The sequence below is a fragment of the Arvicanthis niloticus genome, chromosome 1 (genome assembly GCF_011762505.2).
Source record: "Arvicanthis niloticus isolate mArvNil1 chromosome 1, mArvNil1.pat.X, whole genome shotgun sequence".
NCBI classification, from domain to species: Eukaryota; Metazoa; Chordata; class Mammalia; order Rodentia; family Muridae; genus Arvicanthis; species Arvicanthis niloticus.
The window spans coordinates 126,802,877-126,825,355 of record NC_047658.1 but is presented as its reverse complement, the minus strand read 5'-3'; the positions used below and the strand labels follow the sequence as shown (position 1 = coordinate 126,825,355).

Below are 22,479 nucleotides of genomic sequence, written 5' to 3'. Positions count from 1 at the left end.
TCAATCGCTCTCACAAGGCACAGCTCTGGTGGTATTTACCTAGCAGCATAAGCTGCTTCTTGTTTAACTATGCCTGGATTTCCGTCCAGCTGGAGAGACACTACCTTAGTCAGGTGAAACTGAAAGGTGGCAAAAAAAAAAAAAAGGCAGACTCACTTGGTATTTAGATCAGAACTCTCTCAGATCTGATAAAGTGAAAGACGAAGATTATTAGTTCAGCCATTAGCATGGAAGACTCCCTTTGGAGTCTCTGCATGACCTCATTGGAAAATTTCACTTGTTTGCAACCCCCACCAGCCATTTCTGTCATCCCAGGGAGGCATAAAGACACCCAACTAAGATATCATACCTTCAAGTAAAATATGGAAACTATTTGCTTCTATGAGCTGTGTGAAAGTTAAAATAAAATAATCAAAATCACTACAAAATGTATAGATCACGGTCAAAAATCTCAGAGCAGGAAGAGAGTGATAGAGGGACATTACATTTGCAACTACCCTGCATAGCATTCTCCGAGCCTTGCTGTCTCAAATAACTAAAATTTCAAAGAAAACACAACTAGCTGTTTTTCCAGAATTTTTTTTAACAACACAGGAAAAGCAGTTGGTAGCTTGGTTCTACATACAAAGAAAGCTCAGTTAGTGCCCTCTATACAGAGTCACTAAAGAATATCTCATCACCAGTTCATTCTTGTCAAATGCTCAAAACCATCAGGTAAAAACCAGTAGGCTAAAAAGATACAGTCCCAACCTACCAATAAATGAGGCATGTTAGGGAGAGTTAGGAGCAGTGGGAGGAGGCATGAGCAAGGCTGTTAGAATTATTCCCTAAAGCCATCATCCCCTCTCATAGAAAACTTCCCTGTTGTTTATTCTCTCCCATCACAAGAAAGTTAGAATCTCAAGTGAGTCTCAGTTTTCTCGTGTGTGAACTGGTATCAAAACGGAGTTGTTACATGGGTGAAGTCAATTGCTTAAATCTGTGCACCTCCACCTTGAATTTATCCTGGTTCACCAGAAGACTTTACGAAGGCTCACGTTCTGGTTCACTAGATACAGACGTTCTGGTTCACTAGATACAGAAAAGGCTCCGAGACAGTGCATTTCCAGCAATCTCCCTGGTGGCAATGTTGACCTATGGCTCAGACTTTGTTTAACAAAGATTTCACACTCACAGGCATCATTGATTAATTAGATATAGTTCTAATGGAACTAACGAGTTGAGAGAAAAATCAAACTTAAGGTCATTGTGCAAACCAAATCCACAGAGTTGGGCATTCCCACAATGAAACCACTCTATTCGTTTCAGGAGAGGCTGTCCTCAGGTCATGGAAAATAAAGCTGCCATAATAATTTCATAGAATTACTTTGAGGGAGTTAAAAAAAAAAAAAAAAAAAAAAAAAAAAAAAAAAAAGGACAGAAGCAAGGGCCCTATTCAGACACTGCAATAGAATGCCAAGCGTAAGCATGTTTTTTTTCGAATTCCCCATGTGACCTTAATAGAAATTGAAACCCACTTCCTATAGAATGCAATTACATACCTAACTGTCAAGTAGGATAATATAATCTTAGATTCTAAAAAGATGGAGTATTCAGGTCATATTAAGTGATATATGCCAAGGTCAGATTTTAATGAACAATAGGCAGAGTACACATAAACTCAGTTCATTATATATGCAAAAATTCTGCACTGAAAACAAATTGCAAAGAAAGTTCTCATAGACAAAAAAAAAAAAAAAAAAAAAAAAAAAATTCCTAATACAAGCCCTTGAGCACATAAGACTGCTAACCAAATAATGTGCTTAGCTGAAAACACTTCGGCTCTGCTAAACTAAAAAATAAAATCGTTCATTATACCCCCAAATCCAACATGGACTTGATAGTCAAACAGTTATCATGGGAGTTGGGTGATGCAGAAGAGCACTAGGGATCCTCCGCATCTTCCCGAGCCCACTCAAGCCAACAATACCTGAACATACTCTGAGTAGATGAGCATCTTCTCAGAGAACCCTGCTGATGGGCTACACGCACATGTAGTAAAATCATTCAGTCAAAGAATGGTGCAGAGCAACGTTGATTATTTAATGAGATCCGGGAGAAGAAAAAAACTAAAAATTCCATATTTTACTGTGTCAGGAATCTTGACTTATTTAGCCCTACATGTTTTCTATGGCCCAGCCACCAAGTATAGGCCCTTGGTTTGACCAAAAAGTAACACTGTTAATCCAGTCTAGGTAGTTTAATCTCAGCCCTCAGGAGGCAGAGGCTGGAGGCTCCAAAGCTCAAGGCCACCATGAACTATATACCGTGAGACTTCAACCCAGTTTTTAAAAAAGTTCTTTCAGAAGTGTTGTTGTTAGACCCATGGTTCTCAAAGTGCCCTTAGCCCTCAGCATGGACCTCCCCTGTGATGTGTTAGAAATGCAAAGCATTTGGCCCCACCTCAAAACAACTAGATCAGAAACTCTGCAGGCAAAACTACAGCAACCAATTTTAACAAGTTCTCCTGTGGACCACCATGGCAACTCACACTTAAAAACCACTGTTGTTCTCCATATTGATTAGTCACATGCCAATCAGAACCATCCCTTCTTTGCATTCCACCTTTAATGGAAATTCCTCCAAAAACCAGAAAATGTCCTGGGAATTCAAAAGATGAGTGACTGCACATGGGATGGATCCCCAGGAGGAATGGTCTCCAGACGGCCCCTCCTTCAGTTTCTGTCCCACACTTTGTCTCCATATTTGCTCCTTTGAGTATTTTGTTACTCCTTCTAAGAAGGACCGAATCCCATGTGCAGTCACCAAAGGTAGATGCTGATGTGGATGTCAGGAAGTGCATTGCTGACAGCAGCCTGATATTGCCGTGTCCTTAGAGATCTGCCAGAGCTTGACATATACAGAGGCAGATGCTCACAGATAACCATTGAACTGATCAAGGGGTCCCCAATGGAGGATTTAGAGTGAAGACTGAAAGAGCTGAAAGGGTTTGCAGCCCCATGAGGAGAGCAACAATACCAACCAACCAGAGCTCCCACATTCTAAACCACCAGCCTGAGAGCACATAGGAAGGGACCCATGGCTCCAGCTGTATATGTAGGGGAGGACAGCCTTGTCAGGCTTAGGTGGGAGAGGAGATCCTTGTTTCCATGAAGGCTGGACACTGTGTGTGGGGGAATTCAAGGGTGGGGAGGTGGGAGTGGGGTGGGGTAGGTGGGGGCACATCCTCATAGAAGCAAGAGGAGGCCCTGCAATGGGATAGGGGGTTCCTGGGCCCTAGGTGAGGGGGGGGGGGAGATGATGTAAGGGGATAACATCTGAATCGTAAATAAAATATCCAATAAAAAAAAAAAGATGAGTGAATGATTCATCCCTCTATGTAGGTGGACTCTGAATTAACTTATTCAATATGATACCTCATATTTAAGCCCTGTGGCTTTAAGCTCTAATATCGTGGTGGTTACAGGACAGCTCTTGGTCTTGGTCTTCCTACCTCCTACTTGACTTGCCTGTAAAGTGGCTGGCTGGGAGCAGAGGCAGCCATTCCAACAGTGAAGACAACAAAGGAAGCTACTTCTGTGGCTGTGTTGTTTTTATGTCAAAGTAAACTCCTAAAAGCAAGCCAAGCTTACACCTTTCCCCTTAGATTTAGACCAGTAGAAAACTCAAGAGTTGAATTTGTAACCAAAGTCTGGAGACTGCACTGACCCTTATAATCCCTACTTATGCTCACTAACCCCAGCTCTAGAAATTAAATGTATTTCATTTTTATTCCTTCATTTTACTCATTTCCTAATTAAAGTGGCTTAGAAAATCCTGTTTGAAATATAAAAGTCTTGATTTAAGTCTAAAAATCTTGTTTTACACCGATGTGCAGTAACTGTTGGAAAACTTTTCTGAGATATAAAAGACACATATGTGTTTAAAATCTTCCAAGAAACTAAGACAGACCTCCTCTCAAAATGTCCTGCTCTTCCAAAGGAACTGGGGTTCAATATCCAACACCCACATGGTGCTCACAACTCTCTTTAACTCCAGTTCCAGGAAATCTGACGCCCTCTCCTGCCTTCTATGGAAACCAGGGACTCATAGGATGCATAAAGATACATTTGGGCAAAACACCCATAGATATAATAATAAATCAGGTTTTATAAGTTTTGAAAAAAGAACAATTAAACATTATGTAATCTATGCAGATAACAAAACATTACATGATACACATTGATACATATAACATTTACATTTTATGCAACAATTAAAAATAACGTTTAAAACATGAACAAACTGAAGGCACTCTTCTAAATTAAAACACATAAATCAACTCACTGTTTGTCTTCCGGTTTTATAACAGACGGATCTGTCAAATTTTCTCCAACACCTCAAAAGAAGAAACAAAATCCGTTTAGCAAATAAGGGTTTGTTTTCTTAGAAATGCAGAAAAATAATAACCAAATTCTGTTTTCTTCTCTCTCTCTCTCTCTCTCTCTCTCTCTCTCTCTCTCTCTCTCTCTCTTTTTTTTTTTTTTTTTTTTGAAGGTTATACTCAAGCCAGATGTAGTGACTCACTCCCAGCACTTGGGAGGCTAAGGCAGAAGAATTGTCACCAGTTCAAGGCCAGTCTGAGCTGTATAGTGAATTCTAGGCCAGTTGGATCTATACTGTGAGACCCTGTCTCATTCACTCCATGGTAAGTACAATAAATACAATGCTAATTAAAAGGGCTATGGAAACTGTTTAGGAAAGTTATTGGATATAGTGTCTCCTGAAACAGTCCCCTTTGAACTACTAAACACCAGGCCACAAATTAGTGTTTTAATGATGTCATAATACTGATAGTGGCATCTATCAATGTATCTGCCACTCATTTGTCAGTTGTATGCACTAAGGCATCTAGTTTTACTCTCTCTAATTCTCATGAAAGAAAAATATTAACCTCATATCCTCAATTTACATCGTATCCTCATTTACATCAATGAGTACATTGATGTTCAAAGAGATTGAGAAACTTGCCAAAGATTGCTTATCCCAGAAGTGGCCATAACAGGATGAAAGCTGGGGCAATGCTGTGTTCCTCCCTCTAGTTCATGGTCTCCTTAGATGGCCTCCACCAGTGCTTAGCAAGGTCGAGATCCTGGGAAGTTTTGCAGGTACAGCCTCTATGCATCAAAGAGACACATCAAATGCTGTATCTATATATAGCACTTATAAACAGTAGAACAAAACGACACCAAATTCTTGATGTGAGAGCCGGCTCCACCTGGGTGTTCAGTTGAGAAGATTCTTTGAGGTGTAGGCTTATGCTCTGTGTACTGTGTGGGATGTATCTTCAATAAAGTTTAGTTTTGAAAGGAAAAGAGCAAAGCGTACAGAGATAACCTGGGTGCAATTTAAGGCTGAACTTAATCAGAACTGGGTTCAACACCCAGAGTCAGCCTCTGTTACAGCTTGCATGTGGTGAGGGGCTAGTTTCCAACAGTGATGACAGTTTAGGGACACCTAGGTATACCCAACAACTTCTGAGATCATTCCCTAACCGGGCCTTTTTTCCTCTGCTTGAAAGACATTAGCTTTGTAGGGTGATTATTCAAAAGTTGTATGAATTTTAGACTATTGGTATGTATTGCTACTTGTTGAGAAAGGTTCTTGTTTTGTTAAAGCGGAAGAGGGAAATATCAAGGGACCCCATCCCTAGACAAAGAACTACAGAAAACTAAGAACTGCTGTGAGACGAGAAAATTAGTCTTCTCCAGGGATGAGCTCAAACATTGGTTACCTAATGCCAAGTTGTCATCCCTGAAATCATATACATATGAGCAAAATCAAATAGACTCTGCATATTTATATTCATATGCCTGTGCCTATATACATATAATCAATACATATAATCAAAGAAAAAATGACCATGATTTTGAAAGGGAATGGAGGAAGGTACACAAGAAAGGTTGGAGGAAGGGGCCAAGAAGAGAATGGTAGGTGGAAAGGAACAGGAAGAAATAATATAATTATATTTTAATTAAAATAAAAATAATTAAGAAATAAACTATGTATCTTTTTAAAAGCAAAAAGCTTGTATTTTGTAAGCAGCACCTTTTAAAAATTTCTGCTGTGTTTTCTCTCTTTTGGAATAGTAAACCTTTCACAGGAAACTGTAATCCTTACAAGCTTTTCTGTTAAGAAACTGATTCCTTAGGAAAATAACTTGGAGTAGCCTGGAGCCTAAAGCAAAATTGTTCAGTATTTGTGGGGAGAGGGATGTTTCATGACTCTGTGAACCTGGTAAAGCTAACGGGTCCTTTTCTAGGAATGCTTTGACACATATCATTTAAATATGTAACACATAAAGGACACCAATGATCCTGAAAAGGTTATCAACATATTTTAACCGCTGTATTACAATACATACACATGCTTCTGTATTATTACATTTGATAACAAGCCCTAACTTGGGTCGGCTACCTGCTAGCATATCTAATAAGTGATCATTAAAAACGGTATTTTGAAATAATCTGCCTGCATCCCAAGGTGCTGCATTCGTATCTGCAGTTTCTCCTGCATCATAGTTGATGTCACTGTGGGCCATGGTCTAGATTATAATGGAAGATAGTAAAGTCCAGATATGGGTTAGTGGAAATAAGGTAGAATTTAGGTTTTTATCAGTGTTTGTAGACTCTCTGAGTCTACTCTTTAGCAAGCCCTAGCCTGGCAACTTCTCACACTGAGTTTGAATAGTGCAAGAAAAAGTTGGGCCAATACACAAACACAAGGGAAGTGTGGAAATCAGACCTTGCTGAGCCCTTACATTTTCAAAGCCATGGGAAGGAGTTCTTTGTGCTTTTCTCGTCACTTAGACAAGGAGCAGCTGAGGGAGCCCCTGCATCCCTACATCCAGGGAGTGAACAAACTGAATAACAGGCAGAAGTGTATCCCAGCACCATGCCGACAGCTGCACAGCCTTTATAGTTTTAATTAAGCACAGGCTGAACTTGAAGCCTGGAGCTTATGACAGTGATTAAAGTGTTAGGCCCATGTCTAAGTAAAGTGTAAGTTTAAGCCAGGACTACGTACAGTAGCTGAAGAAGCACTATCAGTTGATAAAGAAGAAAATCTTTGTAAGGTTCAAAAGGGGGGGGGTATCTATCTAAATTTCATTAGAGAACATTTAAATCTTGTGGCTTGTTTAAAAATTATAAGACAGAGGCTTCACCCCAAGCTGTGCCATATTCTGGCTGTGAGGCCTGGTACCCTACTTAATCTTTTTGAAGCCCAGTTTTGTCATCTAAAAGTATAGCATCCCAGACCCTAGCAGAGAGGGCTGCTGGGAGAATTCAATGAGCTGTATCTGACTCATAAGAAGCTTTAAATGTCAGCTGTTATTCTCAGTTTTTTACTCTGTCTAGAACCTCTCATGAAGTAAAATATTATCTTCTTATCGGGGTAAAGTCTTGTTTCTATCTCATTTCCCAAAAGTGTATTTCCTAACACATACAGAACAGCTAACAACGAGTATTTAACCCATTGACTGATGTTTATATGTGAAACCTTAACTCCTAAGTACACATTTTAAGTTGTTCTATGGAAGAAAGGCTTTATGACCTGTGGAGAAAGTGAGAAGCCCCGAAGATGAACAGTTCAGTGTCCTCCACCTTCACTTAGTCAGGCTAATTTACCAAGCTCTCCCTGCCCACACAAGAGCCAGCCAACCCAGTCCATCTTACTTCAGTCTCTCCTGATATGTGGAAAATATAGAACAAGTAAAATAATTTGATATCTAATTACTGTATTTACTGATGACCTCTTTTTACCCAAACCCAGAGAAAACACAGGAACTTTTGTAGAACCTTATCTAGCTTGGCAAGACCAATGGCCTTGTACTCCATCTACACAAACAAGGCATCTCTTTGTACCAACATCATTCATTCTTGATGATGTGAGGGCTTTTTCTAGAAATTGCTTTATCAAATAAAAAACTTAATGCTGTATCCCCTCAAATCCATTAAAAAGTAGAATAAGAAAAAAAACAAAAAAACAAAAAAAAACCCTAAACAATACTCTAATTTGAAGTACAATTGTCTTTAATTTCCACTGCTGGGAATTAACTGTGGGACTTCAAGTGTAATGATGATGATTCAGGCCTTCCCACATTAAGTTTTTAAGAGGAAAAAGACCAGGAAACTTCATTATAATTATAAATAATGGGGAATTGGTCACACCTCTCCTCAGAGTTCAGCTTCCTGGCCTGTTACAGCCATTTCCAGGTTAACCAGTGGCACTTTTCTTGGAAGAGTGAAACAAGAGAAGGGGAAAGAGAAAAAGACCAACTACCCAAGTTCATCTCTTCTCCTCAAAGAAATAAGGTCTTGATACACACAGAGAACTTGCCTTCCCTGAGCGTCTTAACGATTTAATAGCTAAATGACTTAAAGGCATGAGATTATTTTTTCCATTTACAAATGAAGGAGGTGGTGGCTCCTCAGGGAACAGCTACTTCACAATGGACCCTGGCAGAGCACATCAACTCTCCAAAACTAGAAATACTAGTAAAGAGAAGACAATATGAAAGGGCACAAAAAAAAAAAAAAAATGTTTAAAAACACGAATTTCCCTTGGAACCTTGATAAGAATATGTCATTATAGCTTTATAATCACTGGCATGAATGCGTGTTCTTCCATGAATTCAGCTCAACAATTATCTAGTCCCCTGATAAGTTCCATGAGTTTCATGACACCTATTCTGTGTGCTCTGTGATGTCTACTCATGCCTTCTTTGAAGGTCAATGTTTTGACATAGTTGACATGCAGTGGCCTATTTCAGCAATTCACATAATTACTCAGGAAAAGAATAAAGTTAATTCCCTCCCACCCCACCCCTCCAAGACTATAATCTCAGCGTTTGTTCTGTTTAATGTCACTTTGGATTACTAAGAGACATAAAAATTCCCCCAACATAAACATCATTAAACTCAACCCTATTCAAGTTGAAATACAAAACACACTAAAGAGTCATCATTAATTCCTCCAAGTTTCTCTTTGGTTGTTTGCTGTTGTTGTTTCTGCTTTTGCTTTTTAAGCAACCCCACCCAAAACTCAAAGCAAAAACACAAACAGTGGAACACAGATGAAAACAATCATCCTCTCTCCAGCCAGAGCCACAGAACAGATGCCTTTAGCATCGCCACTCTGGACTTATATTCATCAAGCACTTGCTGGTATAAAACGCTGAATTCTTTTGGACAAGTTAATTCAGTTTATAGTCCTTCCTGAAAAAAAAATGTGTCTGAGGTTTAGAAATATAATCCAGCCTTGAGAACAGCAGAAATATCATACAGCAGACATACTGAGTAATGTCTGCAGCATTGTACGCATAGATAGATCAGTGAACCTGTGATCCAAATTTCAAACTGACTTTGCATATTTCCAGACATTGATCCTGATGCCCCAGGAATGTTAATCTCAACATTCCCCAGGCCTCCATACCTGTTTTGGCCGAAAACTGAAAAGTGAAGAAAATCAGAAAAGAATAGAAGAACATTTAGGTTGCTTAAACATACCCTAAGATGGCTATTTCCTTTCAGAATGACAGTCTCAAACACAGTAGCACAAAAAGGAGAAAAAGATATATAGAGACAGACCAGCTTAAGTCTACATCTTGCTTCCTCTTTAGGAGCTGTGTGACCTGAGGCAAGTTATTTAAACTTTCTGGTCCTAAATTGTCAATAACATGTGCTTCGAGGTGCTGTTTCTGGGATTAAATGAAGTAATTTTTATGACAGCTTCTGGGCCAAGTCCTTTATTTGAATCCAAAGCTCCAATCCATGAGCCCAAGAACTGAGCTTCAGCTATAACACACATTCTGTGTCCTCCTTACAAGGAAAGCCTGCTGGAGACACTCTGATGTTCTGTGGAATTAGGCATTCAGCAGGAGGTAGGGTTAGTGGGAAATTCTCTGATCAAAGGCTTCCATTAAATAAGAGTGCACTGCAGCTCTCTTTTGGAGCCAAGGACTTCCCTGAACTGTCATATCAAGGGATATATCAAAGAAAGCAAGCTAAATTATAAATTACCAAGGCAATAAACTCAATATAATGAAAAGTATCCAGAACTTAAACTTTCCCACGTATGTGAATACATATCGAAATTTTCTGGTAAGCATAAGACAAAGGGATAACACTGGAACAAAGTACAAAAATCATTCCTCACCAAGTTCAATGTTTATTATCTAAACCCAACTCTGTGCCTACATCCCCCACCCCACCCCCCGCTATCTAAGAAGAAAACAGCAAATTGGGTACTCATGGTCATTAGCTCACACTATCTCCGAACTAAGAACCTGTATCTCTTTACCAAGCTAGGTAGAACACCTCCACATGCCCACCCTAGTTCCTGTGGGATTTCTGGAAACTTTGTCTTCTGCATTTTCAATTAATTACCTTGCAAATCTAAAACCAGCAGTTCTCCCCGGGTATATTCATAGGTCCAGTGAGAGAAAGCTAACATCAGTTCCTCCAGGGTGTTGGTGGGGGCGATTTCATCGCCATTGTTGTTGTTGTATTTCCGGAACTCCCCTGTCATGTACTTCTCAATGGTTAACCATTGGTTGGCCGAATGGCAGTAGACCAAGAAAACCTCGAGAAACCTGCAAGGGACAAAAGAAGCCAATGATTCCCCCACTATATAGCAAGCATGGCAGCTACCTACAGAGCACTCGGCCGCACAAGTCACCTACCCTTGGCCTTTCTATGGAAGGAAGGAACAAGACAACCGGGAGGTTTGTTCCCATGCTTACTTGCCTCCCTTTTCTTTGAGAAAATTTTTCCAACTTTTTTTACGAGCACCGGATCCATTTTTTCTTGCCAGGCTCTATAAAAATTCTTGTAAAATGGGAGGAAAGGCTTTATTCTAATTCCTCCACACCAAATTATGATCTGCCTTGGTAAGTGAATACAAGCATATGAAGACACCCAAGGGAAAATCATGAGCGTTCGTGATTGCAAACTTCCTAATTGGTTTAGGATGCTAGGGAAGCAACTAAGCTTTAAATAGACATGTTTTGGGGCCATAATACCCCTGGGCATTAACAGCTATACCCAGCATCTGCCTGTCTCACCTAATTGAAATGTTGATCATCAATCTGTCTGAACTTTTTTCCACTCACGTAAGTTTAGGAACCTAAGCCAAGGTTTGTCTGGAACATCTAATTATCTTTATACCAGTCTGTATAGCTATGGAAGGAAGAACCCCAAAAAAGACCATTGGAGAAGTCCCCCATGGGTCTGATACTTCTCATGTCTAATGGCCTGAGAAGAGGTTAATAGGGATTCTTCTTGTAATGAAGAACCACGGCGCCAGGTTTACCCACCTTGGTGTATAGGGAATGGTTTGTGGTTTTACTTGGTTGAAGGTATAGATGAGTTTTTGGGCAGCTCTTTGCTGTTGAATTTCCTTTAAGAAAGAAAGAAAGAAAGAAAGAAAGAAAGAAAGAAAGAAAGAAAGAGGAATTATTTAAAATATATATACCAAATGCATATGGGATCAATGTCAATTATCCAAAATAATTATAAGAAAAGACATAGAGTTTGGGAGTATATTAGGGGGCATGGGAGATGTTGGAGAAGGAGACAGGGGTGGAAATGTTGTAAATACAGTATTTATGAAATTCTCAAAAAAGTTAAATAATTATTCACTAACATAGTCTTCATACTAAAGATCAAACCATTCCTAGACTGACCAACATTTAATATCATTTGCCATCTACCACTCTATACCCCTAAAGCAAATGTCCTTTACAACAAAAGTAATAAAAACCACCACCTTCAAACATAACAGACTCTCTTCAGTTGAGAAAAAAAAAAATCTTAGTTAAAGATGTAACCAGACCTCTGTGTTTTTATTTTGTTCTTCCTGGGTTTCCGGTGTCTAAGGTTCAGACTTACCCTAAGGCAAAGATGAAGCACAGTGCTCTCCTGGAAGATTTTATACCATGTCTGCACAACCTCTGGGAGAAAAGACTTCACAATGAAAACCTGCCCAGGCTTGAGAACATCATCCTCAGACCAGGTGCTGATAACTCGCATGGCTTTACGGAGGCCCCCATCCATTTCCTCTTGTGACAGCACCTGGATCATGGCAGCTCTGCCATGCTGGGACCAAGAGGACATGCTCTTATCAAGGGTGAGAGGGGAACTTTCTTCAAGCTTGTAGATGGTCACTTCCTCTCCTGCTGCAATAAGAAATAAAAGCCAGTTAAATAAAATACCAGGTCTGGAGTGTGACTAGTGCCCTGAAGACCAACTCAGAATCACTTCAGTTGTCCCTGTGACCAGAAGAGGGTACAGCTAGCAGGAGCTGGAGCGGAGTCAAGGTAAAAATTGACCTGACTTGTCCTCTAGGAAAGATGGGGAGAGTAAGGAGGAACAAAGCATCAAATGGCATATAAGAATTAAGTTGTACTTACTTATAAACTAACTAGTTATCAGTATTAAAAGCAGTATGGGTATGTTGGCATTGTTAGACATTTTATTGGAGGCATGATTTGCTTTATAACTAAGGCTGACCCCCCCCCCCCCCCGCTAGCACTCATCATGTGTCCCAGACTAGCTTCAAATTTTTGGTCCTTCCGTCCTACCTCGTAAGTGATGAGATTATTGGCATGTGATAATGACACCCTGGCTAGAGACAAATATACCTATGGAGACGATTTAACCTGTAGTTATTCATTACTAACCCCTTAAGGAGCAAGTATTTTATAACTATCATTCATATAATATACACATATTTATATGTATAGCCATGCCTTACACATAAACATTATGGATTTTGTTTTCTGGGTGTGTTTTTATTTATTTCTCTTGCTCTGCAGAGGGTAATTTTACTTCACGCACAATGCATGCTTTTACTCAGTGGAAATCACTCAGTTGCAATGTCATATACCCTGAGACTCTACCTTTTTCTTTTGAGCCTGTTAGCAAGCTACTAAAACCCTTCATTTCCTCATCAGTAAGAATGAATGAATGAAACATTTGTTTCAGTGGCTTGCTGCACAGATTACATATGTCATCAGGGTTAGAGCAAGCTAGGACCTCGGGTACAGACGTAGCCTCTCTTAAAAATAATCTATCTACAACACACTGCTCCTACTTTAAGCTTATAGAACACTCAGAGGTTCTCTTGAGGTTGTAACCCATTGTTTATACCTTTTATACCTTCCTTATAGCTTTACTTCAGATATACCCCTATGTCGTTGTTATTGTTTGCTTTCTTGTTTGTTTTCTGTGAGCACCATAGTAAGTTACCAGAAAGAAAGCCATCTATTCTCTCACACCTCCCCCCACCCCCGTATCTAATTCCTTATCAATAAATGTATCCGGAGAATGTGTGGTATATTCTCAAATGTTTATTCTTAATGCTCAAAGTAAATGCCACTGAAGAGCTCTTTGGAGTCCTAATTCCTTTAGGACTTTAGAGAAGAGCTATTGATTTGCAAAATGAACCATGGAGCCAAGAGGAAGAAGGAAGCATCTGCATAAAAAATCAGAAGCCAACCTGGTCTTTCCCCCATTGGAACAGTGTGAGGAGCCTGAGGAGGGAAGGCAGTGTAGGGACCTTTGTTATACTGTCAACTGTGCTTTATCCTGCTAGGCAGAAAACCTTGGGTACCCTTGGCTAACACGAACTTGCTTCTCTTTACTTCTCCAGCTTTTAAAAACTACATTTGCAGTTGGAAGAAAGAGCAATCCGTGTATGTGAAACAAAACAAACAAATATAAAACGACAAACAAAGGATTTCTCTTCCCATGCCCGTCAGCTTTCAGCATACTGACATGTCGTGCTTTTTTCTGTGTTCATTATATAAGGTTGGTTTGTTCTTTTCTTCCCTGTGCGTGTGTCCAGCCTCGAATCACTGAATGCCAGGTGCAGGATCACGCTTGCTTCCCAACCGCTGACCCATGTAGGTCCCAGCCCCACAGGATCAGCTTCTGACCCTAAAGGCTGCCCACACTAGTTAACAAGAATCTCTACTTTGGGAAATGAATCTCCTTAATCTACAACATGGACAAAATAAAATTTGTGAGTCAAATGAGGCGCATGGTTTCTTTTCTGTTGCATGCCGACATTCAGTCTACCCTCACCCAGCCTCAGGAAGGGGGAGACGTTACTCACTGAACAGCTGGATTGGTGTAAACGGTATGGTCTGAGACAGTCTCATTAAATTATTCCTTTCAATGGCTGCAAACAAAAACAGATTGACTAATTTAGGACTGTATCAACAATTAAACCTACAGAAAGCCCCACATACAAGAATACACATAAATTCCAGAATATTTCATTTCAGACATCTTTTATTTTTTTTCACTAGCAAAAACTATTATAAATAATAGTTTTAAATATAAAGTACACCTTAAGCCACAAGGATATCTTAGTCTAGGAAACTTTTATATGAGGCTATATAACATGGCCTATGAAGGGGCTATCTCCTCAGTCTCCCAGTAACAAATAAGACAGTAATTCAAATAACGTGCCATTCTTTCTTATAAATGGATTTTAATCTATGTTCCACATTCTCTGGCTTCCTTTTTCCAAAGCAAACTCAGTGCACAGTGGTCTGTGGGGACATCTACTGTTGGTTTTGTGGAGTTTGCCTTCTTTTTCCCAGAGAGAATGGAACACTAATTTTAATTAGGAGCGAGTGATCTGCATTTTCCTGCCAAGAGCCATAGCCTAACAGATCAGAGTCTGTGTGAGTTACAGTATTCCTCGCTAGAGACCCTCTACAGCTGGCAGTTAGAGTCAAAATAATAGATTACTGCTGAGCTATAGGAGACAGTCATAGGAGCCTAGAATGAGACGGCTGGAATCCACAGATCCATTATTCACCACAGAGGAGAATTTAGGATGAGACAGTTTATTACGGGGCCCTAAACAAATGACCTTCATATAATAAGACCAGTAATTACTGTGCCAGGAACGTCTTCTTCACACTGAGTGCTAAACTCGGTAAAAGCCCTGCCCTTGTTTTATCTCACCTGAGCTGTGACCCCAGAGGAACCACAGCTTGGCATTAAGTCCAGCAGGTCTAAGTTAGTTTGCATCTCAAAATATGTGCCTCTTAATTCTCAACTAGCCCTTTGGCAGACTGTCCCTCAGAAAGGACAAGGACAGTCATTCCCACTCTGAAAGAAAGACATCTGAACTGCTGGGAAGCATTGCCTAACAACAGGGACTCTTGACGTCTCCGTTTAATGGCATCTTTGCAAGGGACGTTTGTTGGCTTTATTCTGTAAGGGGTGGCCTCTATTCAGTGGTTCTGTTTACTGAGAGACCTGGATGGTACCACCCTACCGTTAAGAAGAACTTTCAAGACTGCCTTTTCCCAATTCAAAATATTGGGATCAGGCTGGGGTATATAGCTCAGTGGTAGACCACTTTTCCAGCAAGGCTCTGGGTTCAAGTCCCTGAATGGCAAAAAGGTAACAGTACAAAAAGAAGATGTTCAAAACACTAAAATATCTGGGTTTTGGCTAGCACTGACCTTGCAAGAAAATTTTAGACACCAAGGGCATCTTCTTCCAAATTTGCCAACACGCATACACATTTTTTAATGTGAATTTTTTTAAATCCTGACAAGTTGTTTTTCTGAGTCTAATTATTCTAACCACTAGAGTAAACAGATTTCTGAATTTAAGCTGTATCAATAATGTGGAGTTGATGGCTGCTCGTGTTTACAAGTGCAGAATCACACAGATTTAGCTCAGCTGACCCATCTGTGCACACACGCTTCCTACCTGAATAATGGTGGTGAGGCTCTTGAGGGCTTTTTAAGGAGGCTGAGATCTCTGAAATCATAGAAATGATTGGCATTTTAATTACTTGGCTGGAGATAAATACATGTTTGTACACTGCCTTCAATGTTACTATTAAACGGCTTAATCAGAATAGCTTCTCACTATCCAGAAAAGCTTGCCCAATATCCTTTAACGCATTATTGTGCTGCTTGCTATCCTGACAGCTTCCAATCATTGGTGTAATATCTCCAAGCATATTTATATGGGGAATTGGAGAAAGACAGGTAATATTAGCCTCAAAGTATACTTCCTCTGAGCCAATTACACCTCTGGGTTACAGAAGGCATGCAGCTGCCCATCACGACATCCCAGAAGCATGATTCTCTGAGCTCTTGGCCAAGATGCAACTACCCATGCAAAGACAATTTTAATACCAAGTTATTATCAGTAAGGTGGTAACCTTACTGATTGAAACTAAGGACAAAACATACACATGTGCCAGATACATAAGAAGGGGTGGCCATTATCACATCATGGAATTTAGTAAGCTGTACCAGGACCCTGTGTTGGAAATACAGTACCTCCAGTGTTAACTCATTTTTTTCTATCTGTTCCATCTCTAAATCATAAGGCTCGAGAGAAATCCTTTGAAATGGTTTTGCTGTTCCATGAAAATCAAAATTAAAGTAGAGAGACTTCAGTCCCATGGTAGCAACTGTTTTGCACCTACTAGAATAAACAGCAGAGTGAGCCCAAGTTTAGGGAGCACCCTGGCTCCTGATGCCAGATAAAGAATGGAGCAAGCATCCTTCGAGGTGGCATGCTGGGGACTACAGTCAGCAGAAAAGACTTCCATTTCTGAACTCAGTCAGTAATGAAGACTTTCAGCTCCCACTACGGGTCACACTAGGCATGAGAGTGAATAAGATACTGTGTTCAAACTTTAGAAAAGTAAATACAGTGTACTAGAGAGAAACATATGCAACTGTTATCACAACAGATTGCTAAGTATAAATGATATAAAATCATTGAATACCAAGGCTGATGGATTGCCCTACTGTCACCTGGAAGACAGAAAGTCATGATCATCTGACAGTGACAAAGCTGAGTTCCAACTAACAAGACATCAACGTCTCAGTAGCTCCAAGACCTTAGTTACATTTATTTAACATATTTTAACTGAACATGGACTGACAACATGCCAGACAGCACAGTACTCTATGTAAGAGAGAGAAAAAGATCACACAGACAGCTGCTGGCTGTATGTGCAGGCCCTAGTCAACACTTTGGGCACAGAGTCTCTTTGAAGCCATATAGGAGAGAGCTTCCACATGCAAGTGTGTGCTTGGCTTCTTGTATGTGTAAACTATAACACTATCAATATTTGCAGAGTCAAAAATGAGTTCAAGGGCTCTGCTCTCATTCAGAGAAATATCATAAAAAATACAGTCAAAACAGATTACTCAAAAAATTCCAAGCTGAGGGCAGAGCTCAGTGGTAAAGTGCTTAGAGCACACAAGGCCCTGGGTTCAATCTTCAATGCCACAAAATCAAACAAAACAGTACAAAAATGTAAAATCACACATCACTCCTTACTTATCTGGGATATCTCTATTTTTATGCTGAATTTCTACTTTGTATTTGTCCACAAAACAAAAGAGAATACAAAGTCAAGAGCTATACAAGTCTTAACAGAACAAGGGACTCTACCACCAGTAAGATTAAAAAAAAAAAAAGTCAAAAAAATGTTTAAATATAAAAACTTACTGTCAGCTTCATTTGGGCTTCTTGTTCTGTTTGGGGAACAAATGAAATTATTTTTTTAAATGCTGCTTTAAGTCTTTCAATTACCAAAACATTGAAAATGATATGAAACAGAAATAAACATACATGTACGGAAGTCTCTGCTCCATCTTACCCCTATTTAACCACTAGAAAACTTTGTAGCCATACAATTATTTTCATAGAAAAAAATTAATGCCAGCAAGGCATGTAAACCACTTTTTATCTATGCCCCAAGCTAATTGAGAAATGGTGGTGTTAGTGGTTTTAATTAGCTGTGTGATCACACAACATACATAAGATTTAACTGTGTTTGTGTTGTTCTGGATCAATTAAACTAAAGGGTGCCTGAACTATGCAAAGCAGATGCCTACAAATGAGTCTGAGAACGTCTCTGGACAGGCCCACAAATCAGTTTCATTAGCCCACGTGGCCCCTAAATGTTCACAGGCTGAAATTAGCTCGCTTTAAATTGTTACTTGCCCTGCTCAAGTGCACAAGTGGCCATGGGCAAGTCTGAATAAATGCATTCAAAGAATATCTCCAGTACTTAGGGTCCTTAGGGAAGGAAGTACAATTACAATTATTGTTTAATTTCATGCTGCAATAACCCACCACTCTGCATGAGCACAAACTACTGAACCTTTGAGAGAAGAAAGTCATATGTCCTTTAGGTCTAGAAGCAGGCTTACATGGGGCTATGGTGGCAATTCCCAAGAAAGGCCAGGTCAGTGGGGCTGAGGACCATAACTGAAAGTTACCTTCTACCTTCTTTATATAAGCTGGCCTTCACATGGGGTGAGTTTCCTCTATCCCCATAGCCTTGCAGATATTTTGATGCTGTAACTACAAAAAGAAACACACACACACAGAGACATTCACATATACACACACATACACACACATACACACGCATTCACACACACCAATACACTCACATACATGCATGCACACATACCACACATTCACACACACTTATACACACCAACACACACATACACACATACACACATACCACACACACACACACACACACACACACACACACACACACACCACACCACATATACACAATGTGGAGTAGAAACAGCCGCACAATGCCAAACACCTGCAGTACCAGCTTAATTGGGACACTGAGACAGGAGGATCACTTGAGCCAAAGAGATTGGGGCAAACCTGGGCAGCATAATGAGATCATGGCCCTTAAAAAAAAAAATAAATAAATAAAATTATCTTTACTTGGTTGGGTTTCAAACTTTATTTCTCTGAATAAACAGAATTCAGAAATAGACAACCATATTGTGTCTTTCCCATCTTTTCTCCCTCTCTGTCTCAATCCTTGTCAGAGTTGATGTCTCGATAATTACAGTGCCACTGAAAACCAGGAAATAAAGATCAACCTCATTCTGTGAAAGGAACACATGGAAGGGAGTGTCTTTTGAAAGCCAGTGAACAAGGCCTGGAGTGACAGTTTTGTGGTAAAGAACACTTGTTGCTCTTGCAGAAGACGGGGATTCAATTCCAAGTTCCACCTGGTTGATCATAACTGTCTATACTTCCACATCCAAAAAATCCTATGCCCTTTTCTGGCTTCCATGAATATTGCACACACATACATAAGTACATGCAAGTAAAACACTCACACATATTAAATAAAAGTAAATAAATCATTCCTAAATATAGAGAATAAATTTAATAAGGTCTTCTGGTTTTTAAGACAAAAATGGCTGTTTTCTGTTCTATACCACATTCACAATCTTACCTATCTGAAAAGATATAATGATCAACCTGCAAGTGGACTTTTTGATACTACAAAGGAATTGTTTACCTGCTGTCAAAGTGTGTGTGTATTCTTAAAGGGACTTGGGTGGGGAACTATTACCAGAAACTGGAAAATGTGGAGAATAATTTTTCCCCTTCTTGCTAACACAAGAAATATCTTGTCACTTCACATGCAATTTTTTTCTTCCTATTCTGATTGTACTAAACCTTTATTCCTAATCAGCTTGGAGAACAGAATTGAAAAGACACACAGAAATACTCACAAAAAATTTCTGTTGAGGCCGGTGCTCGTGGAATTCCATGAGGGGTTTTTATCTGGATCCTGCGCAGAAGGGAACAGACATTACAACGTCATAGCACTCCCACTCCATACTTTCAGTGGCACAGCAGCCACGAACACTCTTTCTCCCTCTGCCTGGTGCAGGACCTCTCTTTTTAACAGACAGAAGAAACACAAACTAGAAAGACCACACGCATAACGTCTGCATGTAATGGGGATTCCTCCATAGTTGATGGTTTTAATGGAATGAATGAAGTTGCTTTTATAGAGACATTGAAAGGAAAGCACAATATATAAAAAATTTCTACAGAAATAGAGCAATCAGTTCATGGTCTGAAAGGAGCAAAGGAGGTCTGACTTGGCAGGTACAGTGGGTATTTTATTGTCAATTTAATATAGTAAGAAACAGCCAGGACAGGGGAAACACGTGGAGTAAGCCTCTGGGTGTGTCCATGATGATATTTTCAGAGAGGATTAACTTAGGTGGGATGATCCACCCTGAAGGAAAAAGGCAGCAGGTCCCAGAGTGAATTTAAAAAAAAAAAAAAAAAAAAAAAGAGCAATGTGAAAGCCATGTGAGAGTCAGCATCCCCTTTCTCTGCATCCTGGTCTACAGACATGTGAGCAAGCATCCTAGCTTCGCTACTCATAACTCCAACTGTGCCTACCAGGCTCAGGATTGACTGGATACTCAAACTACAAGCAAAATAACCATTGGTCCCATGAGCTTCATCGGTCTAGGTATCCAGTAACATTACATCTTGACATCCTTATCTAAATTCATCACTGCTCCAGGTGATGGGGAGACAGAGAAATAAAAAAGAGTATTGTGCTGGATTTACCTCATTTTACTCCACTTATCTGAGCCATATTTTTTGAGACGTGGTCTACTTGAGACAGGCATTGCATTAGGTGTTTTCCTGAGAGGTGTCTCGGTTGAATACTACTGATAATCATATGAAGATAAAGTTTTACAGAGATAATGACACTCACAGGCTAACTGACACATGTAGCCTGACACATACACATATGGAAGAGACTTTAATGAAAATGGTAGAACTTGGGTTTAAACACAGATCCTGCTTCCAATTATCCTCAACTGGGCGTTCACTGTATTTTCAGAATCTTTTAGATGTCATTGCTACAAGAACACCTGAGGATATCCATATAGGTAGTGTTTATAATTCTCTAGTTCAGTTATTCAAATGAAGAGCAAAATCAGGTTCCTTGGGTTACTCTGCCTCACACACCATGTATGAAGACATTAAAAAAACAAGGCATGGATTTGTAGGTGGAAATGCAGAGTGAAAAATTGAAGGACCACAGAGAGACCTTCTCCCTGCCATGTTTTCATCCCCTCCGGTACGTGAGCACACTCCTGCATCTTACACTAGACTAATCGTACTAGCAATTCATTGTCTCCAGAATCAATCATTCTAGCCTTGAAAGACTCCAGTTAGTAAAAGTTTCTTCTCAGATGAATTGAAATCTGTCTCACAGTAACTCTTCCATGATCTGTCTCTGAAAAGCGTTCTGGAGAAAGCCCGTTTCTCCACTATGTGACAATGTTCACGTATCTCAAAAGATGAACCTCTTCTCTTATCTAAGCATGCCCAGGAGAAGCAAATTGCACAAGGAAAGAGAACAAAATCAACAAAGGACCAATGTGGAGAAGTTAAAACTCAAGCAAGGATCAACCCGAGCATTGAGTTTCCAAGGATTTCAATCCAATGCCAGTTAAAATAGAGGCTAGTTATGGGCCGTGGGGTAAACTTAGTGCAGCAAAGTAAAGGGCTACAAGCACAAATGTCTTATAAAACTATCAAACTATTTTTACCTCTTGTGGCTGTCTTAGGTGGTCACTGGCTTGTGTAGCATGTCGTTCGATTTCCTTCATTTTCATTCTCTGGTATGTATAAGGTTCTAAACCTTGTTTTTAAAAGAAAAGAAATTAGAAAATTGGTTGAAATGTGTTACATTCAAATCACATTTCCCAAATAGAAAAATCTGGACACAGTACATTTATTTAAACTTAGATGTAGTTTTCTCTATTTTTAGCAAGTTTCACCAAGTTTCACTTTCCTCCTTTTTTTCTTTAAGCAATTGAAAACTGTATATTCTGTTTCTATTCTTCTATAGCTGCATTCAGATTTATAGTAGCTTCTACTTCTCCTTTGAAATTGTATGATTATGATTATGGTTATGATTATGATTATTATTGTAAGGCATGTGCATGTGGCATTTGCACATGGAGGTTACAGGACAACTTTATAGCTTCTCCCCTTCTACTTTTGCATAGAATCTGGGGACTGAACTCATGTCCTCTGGCTTGCTCAGTGAACACCTTACCCACTGAGCCACCACACCTACCCTAACTTTTACTTCTGTATCAAAGTCAGGAATTAAATAATCCATGATGCTTTTCTGAACACATTCAGCACCATTTTATATTCACCATCTCTTGCATTCTATTACCCATACTTTAAAATATATTTAAAATATATTAGTTGTAAATTAGTAATCCTTCCTTCATAAAGGCACCAAACACAAAAGTACAATAAACAGCAATAACAACAAAAGACAGAGAGAAAAAAAAAACGAATACTAACAATCAGCTTAACTGTTTATGCTTTCCTTAGATTAGATAATAAGATTTTATTTTATTATTATGTTTACACCTGGCACCTACAAAGCTGTAAGAGACAATAAATACATTTCTCCATGTGATTTTCTTCTAGAAAAAAGTACGTAAGATATACAAAGAAAGCTATTGGCATGTGATAAAATTGCAATGACAGTGTTATCACTAAAACAAAAATATTATAGAAAAACTGTTTTGTATTTTCATAGGATGCT

At 39.5% G+C, this 22,479-nt stretch overlaps 1 protein-coding gene across 3 annotated transcripts in view; it reads right to left on the bottom strand.

The window, feature by feature from the left end:
• Nucleotides 1-22,479, bottom strand: part of Trpm6 (transient receptor potential cation channel subfamily M member 6) — a 141,155-nt gene that overhangs the window by 5,051 nt on the left and 113,625 nt on the right. For 2 of the 3 annotated variants that reach the window (XM_034502568.2, XM_076918341.1), the window contains 9 exons: nt 21,461-21,552; nt 19,607-19,665; nt 17,547-17,572; nt 15,780-15,830; nt 14,158-14,223; nt 11,931-12,217; nt 11,357-11,439; nt 10,428-10,633; nt 4,327-4,378 (listed from right to left, as the gene is read on the bottom strand). In XM_034502568.2, the coding sequence (XP_034358459.1) occupies nt 4,327-4,378; nt 10,428-10,633; nt 11,357-11,439; nt 11,931-12,217; nt 14,158-14,223; nt 15,780-15,830; nt 17,547-17,572; nt 19,607-19,665; nt 21,461-21,552 (922 nt within the window). The remainder of the gene's footprint in view (nt 1-4,326; nt 4,379-10,427; nt 10,634-11,356; nt 11,440-11,930; nt 12,218-14,157; nt 14,224-15,779; nt 15,831-17,546; nt 17,573-19,606; nt 19,666-21,460; nt 21,553-22,479) is intronic. The other variant, XM_076918335.1, reaches the window with a different exon arrangement.